This window comes from Leiobunum rupestre, chromosome 1 (assembly GCF_980474605.1).
Source record: "Leiobunum rupestre chromosome 1, qqLeiRupe1.1.hap1, whole genome shotgun sequence".
In the NCBI taxonomy this organism is placed as follows: Eukaryota; Metazoa; Arthropoda; class Arachnida; order Opiliones; family Sclerosomatidae; genus Leiobunum; species Leiobunum rupestre.
This window is the reverse complement of record NC_143384.1, coordinates 48795243-48822466: the sequence shown is the minus strand read 5'-3', so window position 1 is coordinate 48822466 and position 27224 is coordinate 48795243. Positions and strand designations below refer to the sequence as shown.

At 40.1% G+C, this 27224-nt stretch overlaps 1 protein-coding gene across 1 annotated transcript; it reads left to right on the top strand.

Annotated features, from left to right (window-relative positions):
- Window positions 1–1674: 1674 nt before the first annotated feature.
- LOC149963150 (nose resistant to fluoxetine protein 6-like) lies at window positions 1675–25243 on the top strand. Its single transcript, XM_090170491.1, has 9 exons — window positions 1675–1703; window positions 2367–2456; window positions 3965–4130; window positions 4741–4820; window positions 6208–6327; window positions 15481–15601; window positions 16068–16254; window positions 22912–23054; window positions 25033–25243. The coding sequence occupies exons 3-9, from the start codon at window positions 3984–3986 to the stop codon at window positions 25207–25209; spliced, it is 975 nt and encodes a 324-aa protein (XP_090026617.1). The 5' UTR covers window positions 1675–1703; window positions 2367–2456; window positions 3965–3983; the 3' UTR covers window positions 25210–25243.
- The last annotated feature ends 1981 nt before the right edge of the window (window positions 25244–27224 follow it).

Below are 27224 nucleotides of genomic sequence, written 5' to 3'. Positions count from 1 at the left end.
TACTCGTTGAAATGGTAAAATGCACGCTCAATCCTGCATCTAGTAGTTTTGAAAACCATTTTTTCTTCAAACTTTGTTGTGTGGGCCTAAAAGGCAGTTGCCTCCCTCACCTGTGCCTTAAAACGTCATTGCCTCTAAGTCAGTATCAAAGGCAATTTAGTTGGATATCAAACGCCCTATAAGAAGGGAAACGTAAAGAATATCATACTCTGCCTAGTGGCCTCCATTGCTACTATGATTTAAAATATATTTTCCCCCGAAGACTGCACGCAGAGGCTCACGGAGAAAATATAATAATCGAAAATCTTAATGCGCATGCCTTAGAATCGTTAGATGAAATGGAAGATATTTAACCAAATTAAACTTTTATTTAAAAGAAAGAAAAGGTTGTTAAAGAAATTAAATTTAGAGACTTAATAAAAGAAAACTTAGCACAGTGACCCAACTTCCGGAATTCTGACTTAGATGGACCTTATTATAAACTTACGCTTTTACTCAAAAACCAGTTTTCATGGTGAGTTTATCTCATTTTCATTGGCCAAAACTGGCATTGAAACCGACTTAAACTAATTTTAAGCACGTAGCGGTCAATACGAAAAGTTTATTAACACCAAGCGTCTGCTAAAATTTGCCTTAGAGTAGTCGTATCTCCTATCACGAGTTACGGCAGCAGAAAATTCGGCTCGAGTTTTTGAAATGATTTAAAATCCAGCAGCTAAGTGAGCTTCTCGAGTTGTCCTCTAGGTGACACTGTGTTAACTGAAATGGCTAATTCAATACAGCGGCTAGGGTCGGATTTCATAACCGGGTCAATTTGGCACACTTTGACGACTTCAAGATGTTTGTATGTTTCTAGGAACGATCGTCAGCGTCGTAAAGTATTTTTCTTTCCCGAAAAATATCGAGAACACTTTCGTCGTGAGGCGGACGTACAACGAAATTCCGTGTTTGGATGGAATCAGGTTTTTGACGTCGCTCTGGATCATACTGGGTCATTCGTATTTGCTTCCACTAGGAGTGCACTACACCAGATTCAGTAAGGACTTAAACTTTATTTTGCTATTAAAATATTGTAAAAAATTTAAAATTTAATTAACTTAGTGTATTTTATTTTCTTACTTTATTATTTTAACTCTGCCCCATAATTAGTTTTTCCCCTTGAAGTTGAATTTTCGTATGAATTAGCCTTTTCAGTTTACATAGAGCCACGTAGCGGCGAACGTAATAACCTCATAAGCTACTCGATATTCGTTTGCTGAGCAGGTGATAAATCACAAAGCGTCTGCTAAGCAGACGAAAACCCAGCAGCTTATGAGCTTATCGTGTGTCTTTACAAACGAAATGACAATCTTGATCATAAAAGCGATGCAATGGAATCAGTTAAAGTCATTGAGCGACTATTAATTCCATTAGGTGGCCGGGTTATACCGCGTATGAGGGTACTCTATGCGGAACACTATTACCGTTGACCTCAGAAAGTTTTTATTGAAGGGATAAAACTGAAAAATTTTAGGAAAAAACTTTTTAACTAGTGGGGAGAGTACTTGCAAACTCAACGCGGGAGTAACTCTACTTTTTCTTAAACACTTCTGAAATTGCACATTTTCAGGGCGAGTTTCAGGCTTCGTGAACTTTCAGCATTCGATATCCTTCGCAGCCATAGGAAATTTCTATTTGTCCGTGGACACATTCTTCTTTATCAGGTACACTCGCTTTTTTTCAGATGATCTAGACACATTCGAAAAAGGCGAAGATCCTTTCACAGGGGTAACGCTATGATAGGCCGATTTTTAAATACGCGAAACTTAACTAGATGGCGACAACAGTTTAAAACGCGGAAATATTTTTTTTTCTAAAAAATGCAAAAGAATATTCGACAGTTTTAAATAGTACCGGAAAACGTAAAAAGTTAAAAGTCCAGACTGTACACACAAAGAAACGTCTATATTATTACAAGTCCCCCCTACACTGGCTTAACCAGTGGCGTAACTAGAAAAATTGGGCCCCAATAAAAAATGGGCCCACCGCTATATTTACGCCAGTGACAGTTCACCCGTCGTGGCGGACGGCGAAGCTTGCGGGCCCCTATAAATTAGGCAGGCCCCGATGCATCGCATTGGGTGCATTGGCCCAGTTACGCCACTGGCTTAACCTCTCTAATAGTAGTTTCTCTTGCATCTTTTTATGTTGAACTTTGAGTGTATGGTTTTTACACGAAACATTGCTTAAAATCCCATCAAAAAGGGAAAATCTAGCATTAAAATTTAACCACAAAAAGTCTTCGCTGTGAAGTTTAGTTTTGTGAGTCAGTCTATGACGATCAGTATAATTCCAAATTTAATGATCTAATAAATTTATTCCAATAGCGGATTACTTCTGGTGTACACGAAATCGAAAGCTCTCAATACCGCCGCCCCGCTGTACCTTTTCAAGCACATTCTGCAAAGGTTGTTTCGGTTAGTATTGAATTCTTCAAAAGTTAATTGTTGGAGAAAGTCTTAAACTGACGGCGTATTCTGGCTTCCGCTGTGGTGAACATGCTTTCTGCTCCAGAAAGCGTAAATCTAACAGCCAATAAAACTGTTGCCAACTGGAGCCCTTTTCTTAAAGCAAGTGGCGGTTCTATCATTGCCAATTGTATTATGAAAAGGCCCCTGTTATTAGAGATGGCCATGAATCTAGTTGATTCTTCAAGTGGAGAGCGTGGTGCCATCTAATTATGACCAAGATAGCTCAAATTTAAAATAGCCAAATGGTAACGTCGTCAGAGAGCCATTGTAGAGTATTATAGTTAGACAACTTATACTCTATTTAGTGGACTTTAACCTAAATTACAGCAATTGTAAAATATTGTTTACAATTGCTGTAATTTATGTTATTGACCAATTTACAAACGATCCAATCAACGCGAGGGTTACCTATAAGTACCGCCTTTTTAATTTCGACGCTAGCGACATCTATTGAAAAAAGAGCTACTTCACGTCAAGCCGCCACTTGCTTTAAAATAAAAGGGTGATCTTCTAGAAGATTCCAGGATGAATTTCATGATGCCAACTAGGAACAACAAACACAAGGAGAACGCAGCTAGCCTTTAAACACGCTAACGAAGGGTTTTGTACGAATTTCATTGGACGAGCATCACCAGTCTTTACACGGAACGTTTTACGGGCGGGGGGGAAGACAATTTAAAAATTTTCCCCTTCCGACGGCAGTAGGCGCTAAAGCGTCTAACCAATGAAAAATGTACGCAAGAAAATCCATGACTTTTGACGGGTTGCGTTCTCCTTGTGTGGGGTGTTGTGTTTGTTGCTCCTAGATGCCAATTACTTCACTAGGATTAGTTTGAATTAAAAAAAAACTTTTAGCAATAAAATTGAATAACTCCAGAACATCAATTTATTTAAATACTGACAAGTTTGTTTAGCCTTATAAATTCAGGAAATGAAGGGAACTACCTAACCCCGAGGCAGAGTACAAATTTTGGTCAAATATCTGTAAAGAGTTTTCGGCTGAAATTGTTCAAGACTTTACCCTTTCAATTTAAAATTTGCTGCGTTTGTAGCTTCATTTTATTTCAATTTAACCAGGTTGGATTACGGCGATAGACCAGAAATTAAAACGCGTATCGATTGGTTAACAGCGGATAAATATAAGTTCGTGAAAAAAAGACCACAATGGTGGGGTCAATTAATAAGGAATATTAAAAAATATATAAAAAATAAATATTTACTATCATAACTTAGAAAATAAATAAATATTTTCAATAGATATATGTTTAAAATTAAGGTTCAATATAAATATCCTAGGTGGTGCTCATGCACTAATAATAAAACGGGAAATTTGGGGAAACCCAGTCTGATTTATTGACGCCAATAGAATGCTTCCGTAATCCAACCTCCAAAAGTTGAATAGTCCTGGCTTAACTTAAAATACCTGTATATTCTGATAACCCAAATGTTTTAAGAATTTCTCCAGTCTATTTTATGACGATTGGCGTGTTCATGGTGATGCCTCTGCTGGGCTCTGGTCCGATGTGGTACGACGCCGTGGAATCGCAGGCCGATATTTGCAAAACCCACTGGTGGGCTAATCTGCTCTACATCCAAAATTTTTGGCCCATTAAAGAGAATGTAAGTGACGGCTGATCGTAGAGTTCATTATCAATTAAGTTGGAAGTGTTCAACTTTGGACGTAACGTTTAGGCATGGGCTCATCTGAATATTCTTGGCCTACGTTATTGTAAAGGGAAATTTCCTCAATTTATTTCTGGAATTTTAGTTTGACAATTCTGGCCACTAGGTTTTCCCGTATTTGGATGCCGTTGTTTAGGTAACAACAAGGTTAGGTTTCAATATTCAAACAAAGATGGCGATACAAAGCTGCATCATAAAAATTTGGGGTGTAATTATTTTTAGCTTTTCTTAAGTTTAATTTCCATAATATAAGAAAAATAAATAGATATTTTTTTGTCTCAACGGAAATGCCGAGTCCAACTTTCTTAGGTTCAGAGGAACCAGAACTCAAACTGTTTTTATCAATATGATCACAATAATAATATTCAGCTATTGCTAATATCCAAGGCCTAAGTCATCAAACGACTTTAAATGCCTTTTAACTCGAGAGGCCGGTCCATCAAAATGCATTATTCAATTAGTTTAAGATAAAGTGTTTAAAATCAATGCAATAATTGCAAGCCACATGCTTTTAAATTGTTGTAGGTAATGTTTTGCTCTTTTTTAGTGTATGCTTCATTCGTGGTACCTGGCAGCTACAATGCAAATACACGTTGTGGCCTATTTCATTATTTGGCCCATGTTAAAGTAAGTTTTTCACTTAATTTCAAAACTTATTGATTGTTTGTCTGTTTTAATGTTAGTTGCTCCGATCGTCCGGCCCTAAATGGGTTAGAGTGTGCAATAACTGGTGGCTTTACCGGGGAGTTGGCTCTTGTAACCCATAAGGGCGGTGGCGAACTGAGAGATGTTAGCTCTGATAAAATGGTCCTATCTCCACCTCCAATTTCGGTCAGGTTTGGGCTGGAAACTGAGCTTCGACTCAGGCTAACGGAGAGGGTCCGTGCAAACTGGCCGCTTCGGCGGATTGGGTAGCCTGCTGTGGGGCGGCAGGCCTCCGTATGAGGGCATGGTGGTCCTGTTTCCCAGCTTTTTGGAGAACACCGCTAACTCCGGGGCCAGCTGTGCCGGGTTATGTGGACCGCTATGTGCCCATCGCTCCCCTTTAGGAGCTCTCTCGAAAGAGTATGACTCTTTATCTACGTAGGTAGGGTGTCGGATGCAGTTGCTATAGCATCCACTCTTAATCCCACTGCAGTGTGCAAAGTGGGGATTGGTCGTCCCATTGCTGCACCTTCTGCTGGGTTGAGTGGTTTGCGTCGACGGTGCGACCATCAGTAGTAGGGTGCTACTACCCATGCTGGTTTTGTCACCTGTGGAGGCTGGCGTAGGGTACTATGATGATAGACCTCCGGTGGTATGGTCTCTGTTACTAGGTACATAACTATAATATATATATAAATACATAGATATAAATTCTGACACACTGCTCCGATCATCCTTCCGCTGTGATGCAGTTTCGTAGAAGCCCAAAATGAAAACGATATAATACCCCAAATTGTTTTGGGAAAAGTATAACTAGTATAGTCCTAAATTCACTCGACGCGAGACAATATTTTTCTGAAAACTGGAAGTTTATCATGTGGGTTGCGCCTTCTATCAGACCTCAAAAAAAATCTTATCTGGTACCACTACCAAAGACTATATGACCTTTATATAATTATATTATTATTATTACTTGTAAACTCATGTCAAAGTTTCAATATAGCTGTAGCGCGGATCGCGTGGAAGCTGCTGTAATAAAATAAAAAGATGGAGCCACCGTCTAACGCTAAAGTTTAGATTAGGAATTTGTACCACGAAAGCCCATTTCCGAACAACGATATGTTACTCTAAATATACTATTTCCAAATCTATGGGTGAAACCTATCTACTCTTCGATTTTCTGGCTAATATATTTGTCTCTTAGTTATTCTGAAATATCTATTTGAAATAATATTTGTTAATTTTACTGATTAGAGGTGAGATTGCATAGTTGCTATGGTTACACAATTCTATGTTACATTGTACTTTTGAATTACCAATCTATATCAATTGTCCTTAATGATCAAATTCGAATCTACGAAATTTTCAGGAGCCTTCGACTGGGCATTTTGATGAATTCGCTGGCTTTGGTGTTGTCGGTGCTGGCCACCGGACTAGTGACATTTTGGTACGAATTGAAGCCCACAATGGACGTTCTAGGTGGACACAGGTCAATATATTTTAATTTTTTGTACATTGAATGCTTTAACTGAATTAACGGTAACCCCAAAAACTCTGACTCTAAATTTTAATTTCAAATTGACGTTATTCCTATTTCTTCCAAATGACGGATTTTGGAAGATGATGAATAGAATTGGGGAAGCAGACAAGGGGGCAACCGGTGATAAAGCCCGGGGCTTCCACAAGAGAGGGGCCCTACAATAGAAATTTCTAGGTAAAATTTTCTAACGAATACCGAATGATATGCAAAATTATATAAAAAAAAGTCAAAATTCTGACAACGAAAGAGCAGTTCTCACACTTTCACCAGGGAGCTTCAATAACGGGAGACTTTGTGAGGAAAGGGGGAAGGTATATAACGGGAGACCGGCGTGAATACCAAATGTTTATACAAACCTTTTGCCCGTCTTTGCCTGTCTATACCCGAACTTTCCTCGGTATTCTGGAATTGCTAGCCGGGTATGAACCACTTCTCGCAACCCATTTGAAAGAGCATGCAAACAAAGGGAGTGGTCATGTCTATGGGTGATAAAGTCCTCAATGAAATAATATCAATAATTAAAAAAAACAAGTGTTTTTCGGTGTCAATGGACTCCACGCTCGACGAATCTCATATCGATCAACTGACTATTGTTCGAAATATTGAAGAATCGATGCCAAAGGAAAGATTTCTGACCTTTTTACCAAACTGCGGCTATACTGGTGAAGCCACAGCAAATGCTTTACTAAAATGTTTAGGCGACCATCAAATTGACATTCTCCGAGATTCTCGATTGCCGCGGCCAATCGTACGATAATGCTGCAAATATGAGTGGCAAATACAAAGGGATGTAAGCTCTGATTTAGGAAAAAAAATCGTTTATCGGCGTTTGTACCATGTTGTGGTCATTCTCTTAATTTAGTTGGAAAGGCAGCTACTAACTTTTGCGCATCGGCTGTTCAATTCTTTGATTTCGTTCGGAATTTATATACATTTTTCACAGCAAGTACAGAACGATACCGAATTCTGTAATGTATGGTGATTGTTATGTTAGCGGAATTAACGATGTAATTTTATTAAACGAACGATATTTATATAAACAATAACTGTACATTCTAAAGCGTGGTTTTAGATTAAAAACCGCTTTTGGTCTTCTTTCTCAATCCAAGTTTATTTTAGATTAAATAGAACATATAAGGGGGCTTGACAGGGTTGGCATAAAACCAGCAATACCGGTTATAGCCACCTGGTTAAATCCGGTTATAGCCACTTGAAAAAATCCAGATTTTTGTGGCTTTTTTAAAAAAAAATTACAATATGAATATTTTACTAAATTAATAGTTTTTATTTAGAAATTTAGTTTATTTTTTGTTTCATATTTAGAAACCGGTTTACTTTTACCAGTTTTTCGGTAGGTTTAAAGTTCCAAAGTTCGCTGCCTCGCTTCTGTCATACACAAAAACTAGGGGGAATTTCCCGAGAAAATCAAAAGAATTCAGTTATTTTATATAGTTATTTCGCTTTATTTGTTTAGTTTGTTATTTACGACAATAACTGCAGAAAATTTCTACTTACATAAGTAAAAGGTACTGTTTATATTTTAGCCGGTTATAACCGAAAAAAACCTGTTATAGCCAATTAAAACCACGGGTCTGGATTTTTTAAAAAAAGCCGGCTTTTTTCCAACCCTGGCCCGGCTTGAAATAAGTTGTAATCATAGATATAGAAAACGTATATAAAGGTCTAGATAAAATATTTCAAAGGGAGTGAATACGGAGGTGACAGCTAGCAGAAACGCGTAATTTCTGCAGGCTATCCTTATAAAGCGCTATTATAATATTCTCGATGATTTGTCTTTTATGCGAATTTCCGTTCCTATTTGATGTTAGGCTTAGCGTATTTTTATGAGTTGCAAATTAAACCGTCGTTCCTTATTTTAAAACAATTATTTATTCACTACTTTTAAAACGTGGCGCGCGCTTACAGATGCCGCGTGTGCTTTTTTTATCTTTTTAAAATATATATATTTTTGAGGATATTACATGTCCCTTCTTCTTTAAAAAAAAACGTAAATAAAATGTTTCTTAATCCAGATTTTTTTTTCATATATATATATAAGTAATTGTAGCTATTTTGTAGGTCGCTGGCGATATATACCGGCGGTGGGGCGAAGACTGTAGTTATGTTGAGGTCGTTGTTGGATGGCTTGTTGAGGTCGTTGTTGGATGACTTGTTGAGGTCGTTGTTGGATGGCTTGTTGAGGAATGGGAGGAGGAATGTGGGGTGGATTGTTGGTTGGACCGGTTTGTAGGTGTTGTATGGGGTTCTCGTAAGGGTCGTCGTAGATATCAGAACTTTTGTATACGCCGGAAAATCCCTTTAGTGGTTTTAGCATCGAAGAATTTCGAGTTATCGTTCTTCCGTCCTTACTTCTGATAGTAATGTTTGAGTGGTTGATATTTATTACTTGCCATGGTGTAGTGTCGAAAAGTGGGTCGAATTTGGATCGCGAAATTAACTTTGGAAGAACGAATTGGCCGACTTCGATGTCATGGGGTTTACTGTTCTTTCGTGTGTCTGAATAAACTTTCATTTGACTCTTCTTGTCGGTATCTCGAGTGCGAACTGCAGAGTCTTGCGGTGGTGGTTTGATTATTGTGGGTAGTTTGGTGTTGAAGTCACGTAACGCGAATAAAGTAGCTGGTGATTGACCCGTAGTTGGGTGTGGTGTGCTTCGGAAATTCATTAAGGAGATAGGTAGAATTTCTTTCCAGTTTTTTCGGTCGATAAGGGCCGTGCGTATGCTCTTTGCTAGCGTAGGCATCTGTCTTTCAATAAGACCATTTGCTTGTGGCCAACGTGGGGTTATTTTCTCATGTTCGATTCCGTATTCTTGTAGGAACCTTGAAAAGTCCTTACTAGTGAAAGGTGATCCATTATCGGATTTTAATTTCTTGACGATTCCAAATAGACTGAAAATGTTTTTTAGCGCAATGATTGCCGGTTTAGCTGCGGTAGATGAAAGAGTTGCTGTTATCGGAAAACGGCTGTATTCATCTGCAATAATCAGAATGTATTCTCCCGTTGGTAGGGGTCCAAAATAATCAATGGCAGCCGAATGCCACACGTGTTTTGGTAACGGCGTCATTGATAATGGTTGGTGTTGTAGATTGGAGGTCGTCGCTTGACACGAGATACAGGTTTCGACGAGTGACTTAATATTTTTATTGATGTCGGGGAACCAGACTTTGTCTCGTAATAGCTGTTTCGTGCGGACGATCCCTGGATGTCCTTCGTGCGCGATACAAATAGCTTGTTGAATTAGTTTTTTGGGTATAACGATTTTGTCGTGTCGCAAAACTACCCCGTCATGTACTGAAAGATCATTTCTGCAGTTTTTGTACGCTAACCATTGTTGTTTGTCGTTGCTGTCGATTTGCGTTTCTACCTGATCCCATGAGTTGTCTTTTATGGCTTGGATAACTTTCTGAAGGATCGTATCAGTTTTAGTTTCCTTTTGAACTACTTCAACGGTAATGGCTCCGAATTGATGAATTACCGCGATTGATTCGTCTTCATAGGGTAGCTCCATTGTGTTAGGATGTCTAGAGAAGTAATCTACTGGGTTTGTCTTTCCTTGTTGGTATGAGACGTTTAACTTGAAATGTTGTAGACGCAGGCACCATCTTTGTATTCGGATAGAAGCGATTGATCGTGGATTGTTTATGATGGTAACTAAAGGTTTATAGTCGGTTAAAACGGTGAACGGAGCTCCAGAAACATATAGACGAAAATGTTCGCACGCGAAAACAATCGCCAGAGCTTCTCGTTCGATTTGCGAGTAACGCTGTTCAGTTTGTGTTAATGATCGACTAGCGAAAGCGATGATGGTTTCTTGTCCGGTTTGACCGCATTGGGTGAGCATGGCGCCAAGCCCAACCGGACTGGCGTCGACCATAATGATTGTGTTCTTTTTAGGATCGAAGAAGCTGAGCGTGGTAGTTGATTTGATACTCGTTTTTATCTTGTTCAGAGTTTGTTCGTGAACATTAGTCCAGATAAATGGTTCGTTTTTTTTTGTTAGTTGGCGAAGTGGTTCTGTTATAGTTGAATAGTTGGGTATAAATTTTGCAGTGTAGTTTGCTAGTCCCAAGAAACTTCGTAATTCAGTTATGTTCTTTGGCGATGGCAGTCGTTCGAGAGCTTCGATCTTTTTGGGGTCGGGTTTCAACCCTTCGCTGGAGAAAACGTGTCCAAAGAAAAGAAGTGTTTGTTTTCCGAATTCACACTTGTTTTTGTTGAGAGTAATTCCTGATTCGCTGATTTTTCGTAGGGTTCGCTCAAGCTTGTCGAGTAGATCACCTGTGTGTCTTCCCCCAATGATGATATCATCGCTTGTATTGATGGTGTTTGGAATATCTTGGATCACGTGTTCGATTACTTTCTGAAATAGTTCCGCTGCGGAGCTAATTCCAAAATTAAGTCGTTTGTATCGGAAGTTTCCCAAATGGGTGACGAACGTGGTGATGTCTCTGGACTCGTGATCTAATTCCAGCTGATGATATCCTTTATTCAAGTCTAAATGGGCGAATACCGTCATGCCGGACATCTTTTGAGCGATATCGTCGATTGTTGGTGTGAGATGACGCGATCTTTTGATGGCGCGATTTGGTTGGCGCATATCCACACACAATCGAATGCTGTTCGGGTTTTCCTTTTTTGGTATTATTACAGGTGGCGATAACCAAGATGTTGGTCCTACAGCTGGCTCGATGATGTCGTGTTGTAACAAATAGTCAATTTCTTGTTTGACTTGCTCGCGGTAGTGAAATGGAATTCTCGGATTGTTTATCGTTACTGGTGGGATCGTTTTATCGATGAATAAGTGGGCTTGATAATTTTTTAGCTTTCCAACGCCCTCGAAGATGCTCGGAAATTTGGCGAGTACCGCATCGTACGGATTTGCATCGTGTAGGACTGAAGTGATATTTGGAAAGAAACCTAAATATGATAGAGTGCGATATCCCAAAATTGGGTAAGCTGTTTTAGTGTGGTGGAGTACATGGAAGGGCGCTTGAATCGTTTGGCCGTTGTAGGTGATCGTTGCTAAGAATTTACCTAGAAGAGGTAGAGGATCTCGAGATGCAAAAGTGTATACCTTTACATCCGACGTCGTTAGGTTTGGTTTGGGTGATAGCTTTATGTAGGTTTCGTTGTCCAAGATATTGATAGACGATCCAGAATCGAGCAGGATATTCACGTTTGTACCATTGACATTGATCGTTTTCGTTGGTCGTTGACTTTGTGTTGAGTTTACAGTAGACAAATCTTGATTATTACGTTTAGTGATAGAATTGATAATCATGATCCCTTCTTGACATTCATCCATCTGATCATCTTCGTCACTGTCCAACTCATTTTCGTCAGTTTCTGTTGTCGCCACGATCTGATTGTTGTCTCGAGTCTGGCGGTTTTTGCTGTTGCAGCATTTCTCGAAGTGTCCCAATTTTTTACACCAGTTGCAGGTAGCGTTATACGCAGGACAAAGAGGTCTGTCTTGTCCTCGATGTGGTCGTTTTTGTCCACAGTGATAGCACGCATGTTGTTGTGATTGGGTTACGTTGGTGTGAGATTCATATCGGTGATTTGGTGATTGATAACGTTGGTGATATGGTCGCTGATATTGTGGTTGAACCCGTGTGTTGGTTGAATTTGATCTATTCGATTGATTTGATTGACCTGGTTGATTTTGTGAGTGAAGCCGAATTTCTTTGTTGCGAAAGGTATTCGGGGTATGTCGTGTAGCGTCGACTGATGGTCCTTGTCCTAGGTTGTGGGACTGACCTTCGATGGTCTTTGCTTGTTGATCTGCAATTTCATACGATTGTGCAAGAATGAGTAACTCGTTGAGCGTCATTGCTGGGTCTCTAAGCACTTTACGGCGAAGAGAGGCGGAGCGACAAGTTTGCACGATGTGTAGAAAAATTTCTTGTTCCATGTTTGCAAATTGACAGGTCGAAGCTAAGATTCGGAGACGGATCTGATAGTCGGCTATCATTTCACCTTCATTGTGTGTCGCTTGTCGAAACTTGAATATTTCGAAAGCCTAATTACGTTGGGGTAAAAAATGGTTATTGAGAGCGGCAACGATTTCCTCAAAGACGTCAAGGGCGTTCGCTCCTGCTGGCACTGGTGGGATGATTATAGTTTGAGCAATGTCTTCCAGTTCTTCTCCTCCGTAAAACAATAGCAGGGCTTTCTTTCTTTCGGCATTTTTGATGTCAAAGGCTGTAAAATATCGGCGGAGACGGTTCACGTACCTTTCCCAACGTACGGACAATGATTCCCTGTCTTCAGAGACGATGAAAGGTGGAAAATTCGGATTGGCGATGGCCATGGTTGGATAGATATTGATAAAGACTTGATAAAGTTGATAGGTGTTGATTGTTGATGAAGTTGTGGGTTATTTAACTCTCCGTCGCCATTATAATATTCTCGATGATTTGTCTTTTATGCGAATTTCCGTTCCTATTTGATGTTAGGCTTAGCGTATTTTTATGAGTTGCAAATTAAACCGTCGTTCCTTATTTTAAAACAATTATTTATTCACTACTTTTAAAACGTGGCGCGCGCTTACAGATGCCGCGTGTGCTTTTTTTATCTTTTTAAAATATATATATTTTTGAGGATATTACAGCTATCTATCGGTAAGAAAGCTCGTGCTATCATCGCGAGAGCCATTGTCTCCTGCTTAAAAATTATACTAAAAGTCACCAACAGATGGTATCTAAAGACTACGGCCTGCGGAAAGGTCAAGCACTTAGTACTTAAATACTAAGAGAGCTCGCGCTCCTGGTCACGTGCCTTCCTCGATGTCTGCTAGGTGTCAATTCCGTATTTTATGTTAGGCTTAGACGCCCCGAAATTTATCTAGACCTTTGTATACATTTCCTATATCTATGGTTGTAATTATAAAAGACAAACACCACATCTTCTAACTCAAAAATTATCGGATAAAAATAACGGACAGTTTTACGTGATGAAAAAGTTAAGTGATACTCGCTGGTCTTGTCGAGCTGAAGCTATGAAAGCCATTGTCCACGGTTATTCCGAAATCAAAGAAGCTCTAACCTAGGAGCAACAAACACAGCACCCCACACAAGGAGAACGCAGCCCGTCAAAAAACGTGGATTTTCTTGCGTACAATTTTCATTGGTTAGACGCTTTAGTGCCTGCTGCCTTCGGAAGGGGAAAATTTCGAAATTGTCTTCCCCCTGTCCGTAAAACGTTCAGCGTAAAGGCTCGTCCAATGAAATTTGTACACAGCACTGCGTTAGCGTGTTTAAAGGCTAGCTGCGCTCTCCTTGTGTTTGTTGCTCCTAGCTCTAACCAGCATATCTTCTGACAAAAAAGGGCATCGTGAGAAACGAAGCAACGCATCTTTTGGAAAAGATGAGTGGTCTCAAAACCACTCTATTTGCCATCTTTTCGAACGATTTAATGCTACAAATAAGAGGTTGCAGGACCCTAAAATGATTCTTGAATCTGCTATGCGTGCATTGGAATCATTAAAATTATTTGTTGATTCCAAAAGAGACGAGTTCGATAAATACGAAGAAGCAGCTAAAGAAATATCAAATACTGACCAGTACGTACAATCACCCACCAAAACCAGAAATGTGGGGTTGAATCCGCTCGATTATATGAAAGAGCAAGACGCTAACTTATAATCAAAAGAAAATTCAAAGTGTCAGGTTTGATCCCAGTTATTGATCAGCTTTGTGTTTCTCTTACTGAAAGATTGCATGCATACGATGCTGTAAATGGTTTCTTAATCCCTTAGGGGAGATGAACGCTGCAAATTTGCATGCTGCAGCAGAAGAATTGGTAAAAGTTTATGACAGTCCTTTTTAAATTTTTTAGCTTTTCTAGTTCCCCCCCCCCCTTTTTTTGTCGCGTGTTTGTATTATCCTTTTGTTGTCGCGTGTTATCGTCTCGCGAATCGCGTCTTTAATATTTTTAAACGTTTTCAAATTGTCGGTTAGTCCTAATAAAGTTTTTCGCCTTGAAAGCCTATCGGCCGAAGTACCGCATATTCTTCCCCAACAATGCTTAGTTTTCTCCTCCACTTCTTGGTCTCTTTACTTGTTCGCGTTTTTACTTCTCACTCTCTAGACCATTGGTGGTTCTCGTGTTTTTGCCACTCTCTAGACCATTGGTGGTTCTCGTGTTTTTGCTCTAAAAGTTTACAAAGACGATTTAGAACCTAGTATTGGTAATGAGTTGGTTCAATTTGTATCGTTGATAGATTTATACTAGTAAAAGACCAATCTAGAGAGTTGTTCTACTATCAAATTCTTGAAAATCAAAATTTCAGAACTAAATTCCCAAACATTGAAATTACTTGGTTTTAGTGGAGCGCTCATTTCAAAAATTAAAAATTCAAAAAAAATAGGATACGAAGTACGATGATACAAAACCGCCTTTCAAAGTTCTCTCTACTTAGAATCGAGAGTGATTTACTCCGGGAGCTCGATTTCACCGAAATCATCAATGAGTTTTCCGCAATAAATTATTTAAACACTTGAAAAAAATTGTTTACTTTGTTTGAAAGATAATTAAGGGCCTCCACTCCTTTGTTGTCCCAGGACCTCCACACCTTTTAATCCGGCCCTGTAACTACTCCATGAAAATTCTTACTCATAAGTATGCCTCTGTAAAACATTTCCATAGAAACAATTTCAATTACACCTTGTTTCACACGGAACCTACAATAAGCGGACCCAAAAACGCAAAAATTCTAATAATCCTGGCGCTATTGAAAAGGTTACTATGGAAACGAAACCACCTGATCGCGAAGCACGAGCTAAATTTTAGATTTGCAAAGCCCGAAACGAGCGAGGAGTTCTCACTTACTTCCGTTTCCCATCAGTAAAGTTGATGACGCGTATTTCACCACGGAGTTAGAAATGACGTAATTTACGTCATATCCCTTGAACAAGGCTTCATTAAAGAAAATACTTTTATGGTATACTTATGTTACATATGGTGAAACAGATTATCCTTAAAACTAGTGTTGGGAAAATAGGAAGTGTAATACTAATTATTGTTGTATTACTTTTTCCAATAGTTCCATTGATGGCTTTTTCCTTATTTCTCTAGAGCCTTGGCTGGGGTCACTTCCCTGATTTACATCAGGCCTTATTCTCACCTGCCGGCGTTTTCGATTGGACTATTTTACGGCCTAATACTGATATATCGGGACCGTATAACGTTTTCTAAGGTATTTCGCCACCTTTTTGGTTTTGTTAGCTCGTAATGTACTTTTTGAAGGGATATGCGAAGTAGTTAAGGTTAAAAACAATATTATACCAGGTGCCGCACGGTGAGAACCGAGAATAGGGATAATTTATGATGCAGTAGATCTTTCGCATTGAAAATTACAGGAACTGAGATTGCTTTGGTATTTTATGTGGTTTTTGCCAGTGGTAATCGACCAAGGGTGAACAGTCCATTTCTTAACAGGAATCGCATTGGCCGTTTTGTGAAAAAGGTGTTTTTTATTTGAAGGGCTTCATCGTGCGTGCGCAGGTTATTTCTAAAATTGTTGGTGGCTTCCCTATAGAATGCGTTTTAGGTTATAATATCTTTAAGAAAACGTTTGTCTATCTGAATAACATTTTTACAATCTACACCAAAGAAACACAAAACTTTGTTTTCAGGAATATAATTTAATTATTTTTTTTAAGTTTGCAGTTGTGCTGGGTTCGGTGGCTTCGCTGGCTGTGAGCAGCACCGTCGTCTTTGGTTTGTCCGACTACTACAAGGGACAATCGTTTTCGGAGCTGGAGACGATAATGTACGCCGCTCTACATAGGCCGTGTTGGTCCATCAGTGTTGGCTGGCTTGTACTTCTCTGTGCCACCAATAATGGAGGTATGTTTGTTTTTTTTTTCGTTTGATCAGAAGTCCTGGGGTTTGGCGCTAAAAAACAAATTCAAATGCATTCCGTAGCTTTATTTTGACTTCTCGGCAACTACTTTAAAGCTAGGCACCAATTTGCATAAATTAATGTGGTTAACAAACTATTTCAGATGGTTGGGTGGGGGAGTGGTTAGCACTTTTGCCTCTCAACAAGAAGATCCTGGTTCGATCTCGGCTTGTGGCACTGGGTGAAAACTCGCAACCACTCCTTATGCTTGGATTTTTCTAGTTATTTCCAAGCACGTAGATATAGGAAGTCTAAGGGGGGACGGGTTATAACACAAGCAGATGAAATCGCGAGCGCGAAATTTTTCGTTAGCAATAACGCATATTTAAAGTACTGGCTAGACTCGAGACGAGTGACAATGACATTTCCGCATTTTTTTAATACATTTGCGAGAAAATGATAATAAAACAAAGAACAAAATTGATATTGTTTTGCAAAATTTAATATTTTTATTGGAAAAGGATAATGTTGATATAACTTTTTACCAAAGGGAAAGGGGGGCGACAACTCAGATGACTAACTTGGAACTCGACTGGTTATTTAGCTCAAGTAATTGAAGAGGCATACATTAAGATTAAAACAACAACGGTTTATTTACAACTATGATATAGTTACATGTCGATGGGAAAAACAAAAGTGAGTACGAATAAATGAATTCGATGATTATTTATACAAAAAAGGGCGAGCGATAAAAAAATGAATCAAAGGGTAGATAAAAGGCAAAAGTTCTAATTTAAGTTTTAACACACTGCCCGACGATGAGCTTAAACTCATCACTCATCTTGTACTTCAAACTGGAACAATAGTCGAAGTAATTGACCATTACCGAATTTGACTACGTAGGCTCGAACCTTGTTGTCACCTCTGCCCTTGATAAGTTCTTTGATAATTGCCATTTTCCACATGGTTCGTGGGAGCTTGTCGTCGGAAATGAGGACCAAGTCATTAACCTTGAGGATCGTTTCTAGTCGAGGGTTGTCGTATTGATTTGCGGACCGCAATTGCTGAATATACTCTTTTCTCCATCTGACCCAGTACTGATCTAGTAGATTTTGGCGATATCTCAACCGTCTGGTTAAGTCTTGTTTGGTTGTCAACTCGTTGCGGGGAAAGGTTCGTGACGGAAGCGCCGTAATTCTTTGTTCTAGAAGAAAGTGAGCTGGTGTTAATGCTGACGGTTCGTTAGGGTCGTTGTATTGGAATGTCAGTGGCCTGGAGTTCAGGATGGCTTCTATTTCTGTCAGCATGGTTTCCAATTCTTCGTAACCCAATACAGATCTTCCTAGAACCTTTTTCAAGGGCAACTTTACTGACCTCACCATCCGCTCGTAGAAACCACCCCACCAGCTTGCTCTCTCCATGATGTAACGCCACGTTATTCCTTGTCCTCCCAAAAAGTCGACCACTTGGGGGTGTTTCAGGTTATCCAAGAGTTCTTGAAGGTCACGATCAGCGTTTTTGAATGTGCGTGCATTATCAGAGTATATGCAACTTGGTACACCTCGTCGGGATATAAATCTGCGGAAAGATAGTAAGAATTTTTTCGTAGAAAGATCAGTCACCATTTCCAAATGTATAGCTCTTGTGACGGAACATGTGAAGAGTGCAATGTAAACCTTCGTAGTTGAGCTTCCAGTTTTTACGTGAAGAGGGTCAGCAAAATCAATTCCACTTCGGTCAAAGGGTGCAGCTTCGGTTATTCGAGAACTCGGTAGTGTCGCAACGTCTACAGTCCGAGCCTTGGCGGTGAAACGTTTGCATTTAACGCACTTGTGAAGAATAGTTTTTGCTACTTGACGTCCACGAATGATCCAAAACTTCTCTCGGACTTCTAGAAGAGTATCTCTGAGACCAGAATGCATTAGTCTTAAATGATGAAACAAAATAATTAAATGAGACAAACGATTTTTGCCCATGAAAATATAGGGATGTTTTTCGTTATAGGAAGAGTCAGATTGTTCCAATCTACCGCCAAGGCGTAGAAGTTTATCTTGATCGAGGAAAGGGTTCAAAGAGTACAAATTTCGATGTTTTGGTAAGCCTTCGCCCCAACGATAAATCCTGAATTTCTGACGAGAAATCTTCCCATTGAGATTGACGCACCAGCAGTTTCTCGCCTTTTTCCAGTTCTTCTGTTGTCAAGGGACCACGTAGTCTTAACTCAGTCTTTCTGGAGTACCCTTTAAATCGGACAACCCAGGAGGCTATTCTTTTAGCTTTGGAGAATGAACTGTAGCGGTTCAGGTCAACAACAATACACTGCTCTGGAGTTACTGAAACGCTAGATTGAAATATATTAGGTCGGAGTTCGTCGGAGACATCGAGATCTACGGTCGGCGTAGTAATATCAGTAGACCAAGCGCTCTCTTCTAAGCTCAGCCACGTTGGTCCTTCCCACCACATCTTACTGTTAAATAATTCCTCGACTTTCATACCTCTGGTCGGTAGGTCGGTGGGATTCTCTTTTCCCTTGACATGATTCCACACCCTCGGTTCAGTTAAGTTCTGTATTGAGATTAGGCCCAGGAAATAGACATTGATTCAGCGACAAATGTCCAAGTTCGTGGGATGAACCGTCATATACGACACGGAATTTGGTAGTGTCTTTATCCATGCGAACAACTGTGTGGTGAGGGAGATTCATACACTGGATTAGTTTTATTCAAATTGTCGTCTGTTACCTCCTCGATTATTCCGGACTTCTGTTGTTCTCGCATGACATCTTTATATTGACCAAGAAGAAATGGATCGCTTCTCAGTCGTTTCATTGGGTTTTCCGTCCTTCTCTTGGCCACGAAGTAATTATTGCCAAGTTTGTTTTTGTGTTCGTTCCAGGGTAATCGAACTTCGTATCGCTGGTCATTAATGTTTATCGTCTTTTCGATGTTCTCCAGGATGGTCACATCATTACTCGTCTTGACTCCATCATCTTGAATCCCCAAAGAATCAAGTTCCCAGAACGCTTGAATTTGTTTTGACAATACGGTATCCATTTCCATGGCTCCCACAGACATGGTAGCCACTGGATTCACTGCGACAGTTAATGACGACGCCGTGGCCGAACCTTGAAGGGACCATCCTGTTAGGTCTTGTAAGTATAAAACAAAAACTAGTTTGCCCGTGAATAAAACTTTTATTCCCGCAGATCTTTTGTTGTCCCTCTTTGGATCCTTTCCCTCCAAGAGTGACGTTTCTCACGCCCCCTCACGTGTAATCTTTACATCGAAAAAGGCGCGCCAAATACAAAATCAAATAAAGCAATTATGCCCTTGATAATTGTTCAAAACCTAACACATCCGAATAACGTTTCTGACGCTACGAGAGCCGCGTCTAGTCTTTGAATTCTCCCCGTCGTAATTCGCCATTGATTGTCCGAACCAATAAGAAAGCCAAGTTCGGAATCTTTAGTATTATTGGTAGACACATCGACCTCATTGGCCAATTCTATTCCACGTCTTCTCAGTTCCGATAGAGTGCCCTGCTCCGGTACTGACTACACTGCAAATGTGTGGCGTCTCTAGGGCCTCTACTTCACCGGTTCGAGATGAGTCTCGTAAGTTTTCAAGGACGACCTACACTCTTCGTCGCTTGACGTGCTCAGGAACTGGATTTCCAAAACTGAATATATTCAAGGTCTCCTCCCCAACTACAGGTAACTTCAGATGATTTGAAAGTTCTTCCTTGATGAAGGTGCGTTGCGCTCCACCATCAATTAGACATCGAACTTTTCGAAAGACTCCGCTGCCACCATGAATTCTTGCTTGAGTGGTTTGAAGTAATATGACCTTGTTTGTTCTCGTCTCTTGTTTAATTGAAGAAATAGTAGAGGCATCAGTTACTTCTGGAAGGCTCTCTGGATCTTTCTGAACATCTTCGGCTCCAAGTTCTTTGAGTCTCTGGTCGCATAAGGCTGAATGGTGCTTCTTGCCACAATTCCTGCAAGAAGAATGCTTTGATCGACAGTTGCGTGCACGATGTGACGTCTTCATGCAAAGGTAGCACCGCCGTTGCTCCTTTATTATTTCTCTTTTCCTCGACAGAGATACGGAATCGCAGGTCTCAGTAGTGTGAGATGAATTCTCGCAGAATATACAATTTCTCGGTTCGACTCAGACTTGTAGAGCGGCTGCCGATGATGTACGATTTCTTGACTGATGGCTCGAGTTCTGGTATGGTCGATTTGATCTACTCTTCTCTTCCGATCTTCTTGTATTAATTTCTCTATTGCCTCCCGAATCGAAGGCAAGGAAGGCGCCAGCTTATTCTCGACTTTCAACTTCCATTCTGAGATAGTCCACGAGCTCCATAACATCACACAAGACTTGCCCTTTCTTTTGTCTGGTGAACTTCAAAATGAGATCTCGTGGAAGTCGTTTTTTCAGTATGGTTCGCAATAGAGTACCATACGTATCCGATCAAACACCCAGAGTTTTTAAGCTTCGAATCTCCACTTCAAGAGCATCGTAGAACCTTCGCAATGCCAGGACATCGTTTGAACTTTTCACCACTTCTAGCTTCAGAAGGTTATTCATATGTTCGTCGATAATTAAATCTTCGCAGCTGAACCTGTTCTTCAGGATACTGATAGCTTCGTCATATGCGCTTTCGGATATCGGCAACCCCATGACAGCTCTCAAGGCCGGACCTTCTAAATAAGAGTGCAGATACGTAAATTTTTTCAACTTATTTTTGATACCTTCTGTTCCGTGTACAGAGATGTTGTATCGGTTCCAGAAGTTGGCCCATTTGGTAGGTTCACCATTGTATTTTTCAAGTTTCAACTTTGGAAGTTTAATGGTCTGGGTAACTGTCCCTCTGCCGTTGGAAGCTAGAGGAAAGGTTTGAAGTTGTCGGAGTTTCTGCTGCGTTTCTGTTTTCACTTCAATGATCCGATCCATGTACGCAAGAGAGTCCTCCATCTCCGTGTCCAGATCCTCAACGTTAATTATCGCGTTTTGAATCTCCTGGTCGTACTGCTCCAGTAACTGCTCTTTTTGTCCGATTTGATTCAGCAGTTTCTCAATTTAAGCTTCGTCCGCCTGTTGATTAGTTACTTCCGCCTCCAGAGTGTTTAACAGCCTGCTCGTTACGCTCTTTATTGTTCCTCGCATCCTGATCAGTCGATCCGCCATGGTCCAAGAAAGTATCTGCTGCCCAGCAATCCACGAGTTTCAACAATCCCGGGTTTCAGCACCAATTTTGTGATATAACTTTTTACCAAAGGGAAAGGGGGGGCGACAACTCAGATGACTAACTTGGAACTCGACTGGTTATTTAGCTCAAGTAATTGAAGAGGCATACATTAAGGTTAAAACAACAACGGTTTATCTACAACTATGATATAGTTACATGTCGATGGGAAAAACAAAAGTGAATACGAATAAATGAATTCGATGATTATTTATACAAAAAAGGGCGAGCGATAAAAAATGAATCAAAGGATAGATAAAAGGCAAAAGGTCTAATTTAAGTTTTAACAAATGTTAATGTTGCGCTCCTTTCGTAAGAAAGGAATCGAGTCCTAAGGGGGGGGTTGAACCCCTAACCCCCCCCCCCCCTTATATACGTCCTTGTTTATTTCCCTAATGGTTAAAAGGGTTCTTCGGTTTACTCTTCCCATAAACGGTAATAGCATGAATGTATTCATTTCGACCATGAATATCGAACTACACTAGGTAGTCTACCCTCAGACGCTAGGATGGGAGGTCCTTAGTTATTATGACTTTGGTCACGTGCCGCCACTCATAATGAAGGGCAACTTTTTTAACGCGAAATTGAGTTTCTAAAATTTTAATACACATCTTTTTGATGGAATCCAAATAGTTTAGAATATTAATAATAAATTCCTTAATACCTGACTATCAAGTAATTTTGTAAAAGTATAGGTATTTTTCTGAGAATCACGAGTCATTTTCTTCGCCGCTAAATCGCGCAATCCGGGAATCGTTTTGTTGATCGAGTCAACGACAAAGTGACAAACGTCTGTCTCCTGATTGGCTCAAGTGATTACGTAAAACGCAGAAAGTCGCCGCCCATCTTAGCCCCAGATGGTAGTAAGTGTAATGATATAGTTCGATATTTATTATAATTTTTTTTTAATAGTATGTGTAGGAAGACACATGAATTAAAGGTATAAAAGTCACTAGATGACTTGGGTCTAGGGTGATGACTTGGGTGATGATAATTATTATGTACTCAAAATGGAAATATAACAAAATCTGCCCACCCGGTACAAATATTTTACTTTATCATTATGTCATTGGTGTTCCACTATTCCTGTAAACAGGATTACTTGCAGGCTTGAGCTGTATAAATTACCACTGGCTTAAAATAAGGACCCCACTACTGCCACTACTAATTTAGTAGTAAAACTAATATTCAGTATTAAAATAATGTACCAATAAAAATTATTTAAACGTTGAAATTATTTATTAAATACAAATATATTATTAATTAATACTTGAAATTTTAAAAAACCACTTTATAGTCCCATTTCAAACAACAGTGGGCACCACAAAAAAGCTAGTACTCTACGCCAGAATTCCCAGTTGCTTCGTTCTGTTCTTGACTAATATGATATATGGTTTTAAATAATATTGTAGGAGTTGTCAACACGATCCTGTCGTGGAAAGGCTTCGCGCCGTTGGCTAAACTCAGTTTCGCAGCGTACCTCATTCATCCGCTGATCATTCTCTACCAATTGGGAATCAGCAGAGAACGGATCTATCTTGGACACTTCGAGATGGTAAGGCCGGCAACATCAGACTCAACAATTTATCTATTTATTTGTATCGCATCTGAAAGACCTATTGATTAGTACACCGCTACAGCCATTTCAAGGACCACAGGCGTTTGAATATTACTGAGAAATATAGTTCCAAAAATCGCTGAATACAAGGGTGTATTCAAGATTTGATTTCACGTGCGCTTCCTTTTTGACTTAGAAGAAACTAATGTTTAGCACACACCCCTCCGCGAGACTTAAAACAAGGATCCTATATGTTAGAAGGATATGAGGCGAGGGACGAAAAATGGCAGCGCCGTCGGTGGGTCATGCGCGTTAGAGAATCCGTCTTTAGATTCCGTCAAGGACAAAACATGGAGGAAGCACCATCAAAATTTGTCTTTGAGGGAATAGAAACAAGACGTATCACGTTTAGAGGCTCTCTTAATATCGACGGCGCTGCCGGCGTTGGGAAAACACGGGCTGGCCGGAGGGCTACCCATCCTTCTAACATATAGGATCCTTGCTTAAAATAAATGTTTCGTTTTGTACCGCCATTTCGAGGTGGATAAACCCCAACCCACCCTTAAATACGCCTTTTCCAGAATATGATTAACCAGATCAGCTATCACGATGTACCTAAAATGAGGAGCTATTCAATTTTCACTAAATGTTTCATACACGGAAAAATCGTCTGCCAACAAGCGCTACGAATGTTTGCAGCGTAAACCTGGTGGCAAAAATGTTAAATGGGCGTTATTCCTATTTCCCTCAAGCGGCGGTTTTCGGTAGCTGTCGTATCGAACATGGGGAAGCAGACGCTATTTTAACAGGGTTGACATGCACTTTTCTTTCTAAATTATTTATTTCACATTGAAAATTTATGGTAGTCCTGTTTTCCAGAGACTTATGTTCTACACGAAAGCTTCCGAAAACCGCCGCTTGCGGGAAATAGGAATAACGTCCATTATGTGATCTACCATAAATATGTCAAAATGATGAGAGGGGCTAACCACTCTTAGAAAGTCTGTACACCGGATTACACTTAGATTACCACTGCCAAAGGCAGGGACTTCAAAGATTACGCGTAATCCCATTAGTACAGTCAAAGGTACGGCTCTGTACACCGATTATGCGGAGTGATCAGCCCCTCGGGTTAGCCATTGAAACCTAGATAGGTAGCGGCTAAAGCAGACGTTATTAGATTTTCCTCATCGTTATTCGTAAATTTGTTTTCATAAATGAAGATATTTGCATTTTAATATAATTTTTGTATCGTTTGCCTATAATTTGATAAGTTTATTTAAGAAAAATACGTTCTTGAGACTTTTTAATTTGGTCTGTAGCAGACGCTATATCATAGGCGCAAACTCGGAGAAGCTAGCTCCGTTAGGCCACCTAGACTCGTTTCGTTCGCGAATACTCCATTTGAAGGGCTACAGAATCGTTTGAATTTTGAGTGGCGCCACAGAATCATGTATTTTGGGAAGCGCGAAGTCACACGATTGTAGGATAGGATCTACATGACACTGGGCCAGAGCTTTTCAAACGATTCCGTGGATCTTTAGTTTAAAGGTTATCTGTTCTTTCCTCTAGTATAGAGGAAAGATGCTGTTATTTTCGCTCCTGATGTATGCGGTGGTGATGGTGAAGGTGAATAATACAGTGGAAGCTATAGCTCCGTATAGGTCCCCGGGAATCGACCAGTTCTCTTCAACAGCACACGATATAAACTTAATTCAGGTGTCATTCGATTGGTATTAGTTCTCTCTATCTGCTGAGCCGTGGTTTTTAATCAAAGGGGTAAAATCAAGAGTGCTAGGAGGAAGAGGCTACTATTAAGGCTGTGCCATCTTGTTCAATTCTAACGTCAGATTAAAATTGAAGACTGCTAACTTGACTCAGAAGTTTGCGTTTGAAAATTTTCGTGGATGCTAAAATTTCGCGGTTGGATAACTTCAGTTTAGTAACTTCAAAATCAATTTTCTCTATTTCACAGATAATGAGTGCGATTGCGGTAGCTTGTGTAAGCTACGCTCTCTCATTGTTCATGCACACTGGACTGGAATTACCTTTCATGAAACTTGAAAAAGTAATTTTCAGTAGTTCAGAAAAGAAGCGAGCCAACCGTGATTTAGGTGCCGTTATCTCTGTGATCGACAAACCAACTTTGTAAATATTATTCCATGACAAAAACATCGACACCTTAATTTATGTTCTCAATACTTCATAATGTTTCGCCATATGTTCAAAATAAAAACTTTTACATAATCGTTTTATTCAAATCCGTTACTACATTTTACAATAATAACTGTAGTTAATTATTTGGAGGAACAAACTATAGTTAATTCCAAGGAATGAGTAAGCAGATCTAACCCTTTCATGGCGACAAGAGTGGCAACTGCAAACGTGGCTAACCCTAGATTTATTGCTGATCTACTTACAATGTTAGTAACAAAGCTCTCACTACTCTCAACTTGGAAGAATAAAGCGTGCAGCAGATGTGAAATCGTGGGTGAGTTCGATTTAATTTGTGATTGGAGGGGTTACTCTGGCTTCGTGTCATCTCTTAGCGAAGGAAACAACTAAGCCCAAATTGGAATATAGTTGCCGTCCAAATAACCCCGACTCGGAGGGCGGGGCTTCAGTGGCCCTTCATCCACTGGTAAAAAGAAACCGTGAAACTGAACAGTGAACACCCCAACCGTTCATAACTCCTGCAGGCTGCTGGTGGTGATTTTTCCTGAACGGCACTCAATCAAAATTAATTCATGTATTAGTTTCCTTTATATAAACATGGTAAAAGGTTTTGTCTAGAGCCTAGCACCGCCGATATTTTATCTGGCGCCGAACCGCCGCCGACGAGTCATTTACTTTTCGGGGCGTTGCTGCTGACGATAAATTTTGATCACGCCATGGCCGCCGGTGATTTTCACTAACCTCGTCGTCGACCCATATGAAATCGCGCTATGCTCTAGTTTCGTCCCCTAAATCGTGACGTCATGCTGCCTAGTCCCTATTAGGCCTCAAATGGGTCCGGGAAAACCTCGATTTCTTTTCGGTGAAGCGTCGTTCGATCGGTATCAGTTCCCTCCATCGACGCAAGCCACTCAACCCAGCAGAAGGTGCAGCAATGGGTCGACCAGCCCCCACTTCGCACACATGATGGACCTCCGGTGGTGTGGTTTCAATCTTACCGGTAAACCGGGCTATAAATCTGATGCATGTCCATCTAACCATGCCGGCACCGTGGCTTTGATATTAATAAAATATTGATTTTACTTCCCCAAAATAAAAATGCCAATTAGGCTTCGATTTAATCCTCGCGCCCCGTTCATTTCTCTTCAACCGCACACTTAAAAATATGACTGTTGAAATAGCTCGCACACGATAAAAATTCAATTTCGATCGGTACTAAATATAGTAAGTAGTAAGAGTATGGAGTTGTTGGCTCGCGTGGAATGAAGGGCTTGCGGCTTGCCACCACCCTGCTACGCAATTTAACGCGGCCACCTGAATTAAAGGCTTTAAAAGTCGCTAGATGACTTGGGCCTAGGGTGGTGCCTTGGGAATTAGCCTCGCTGATTAATTTAATAAGAAAAGATAAAATAGTTGGTTAGATTCGAAATCACTGGCTTGCGCGTAGTCAATAGCAGTCATCCACTTCCTGCCGGAACTCCGAAAATTTAGCTCCATATAGTTATGGTAGCGCTCTACAGCAACCGATGGAGGCTGATATTTTCGGAGGTCACGTGGCGGCAATCTACGTTAAAGGGCAACGCAAGTGGCCATGCAGGGGCGTAAATTATCTTATAGATAAAAAGAACGACTGCGCATGCGCTATCTGCCATAGAGTTTCTCTCTATAAAAAAGCAGAACCATATATTTGCCGAATTTATTTTGTATAAATACGCCTCTCGCGTTTTTTATTCAAAATCCATGCATTCTTTAGTCGTGAAAATGGCCGAGGAAAGTGAGGTTTCGGAGCTTACCGACCAATCGGATCCTTAATATAAAAGAAATGTGATAAAACAAAGATAAATATTCTGTTGGGATATAAAATTGCGAAATTGTTAAGGGAGATGGGATATAGGACCAAGTGTGTGAGGCTAGCGCCAGAGATTTACCACGTCCAAGGTCTAATGTTTCAACTTCCATAATTGAAAATATTAAACTGGCAAATAATTTTAT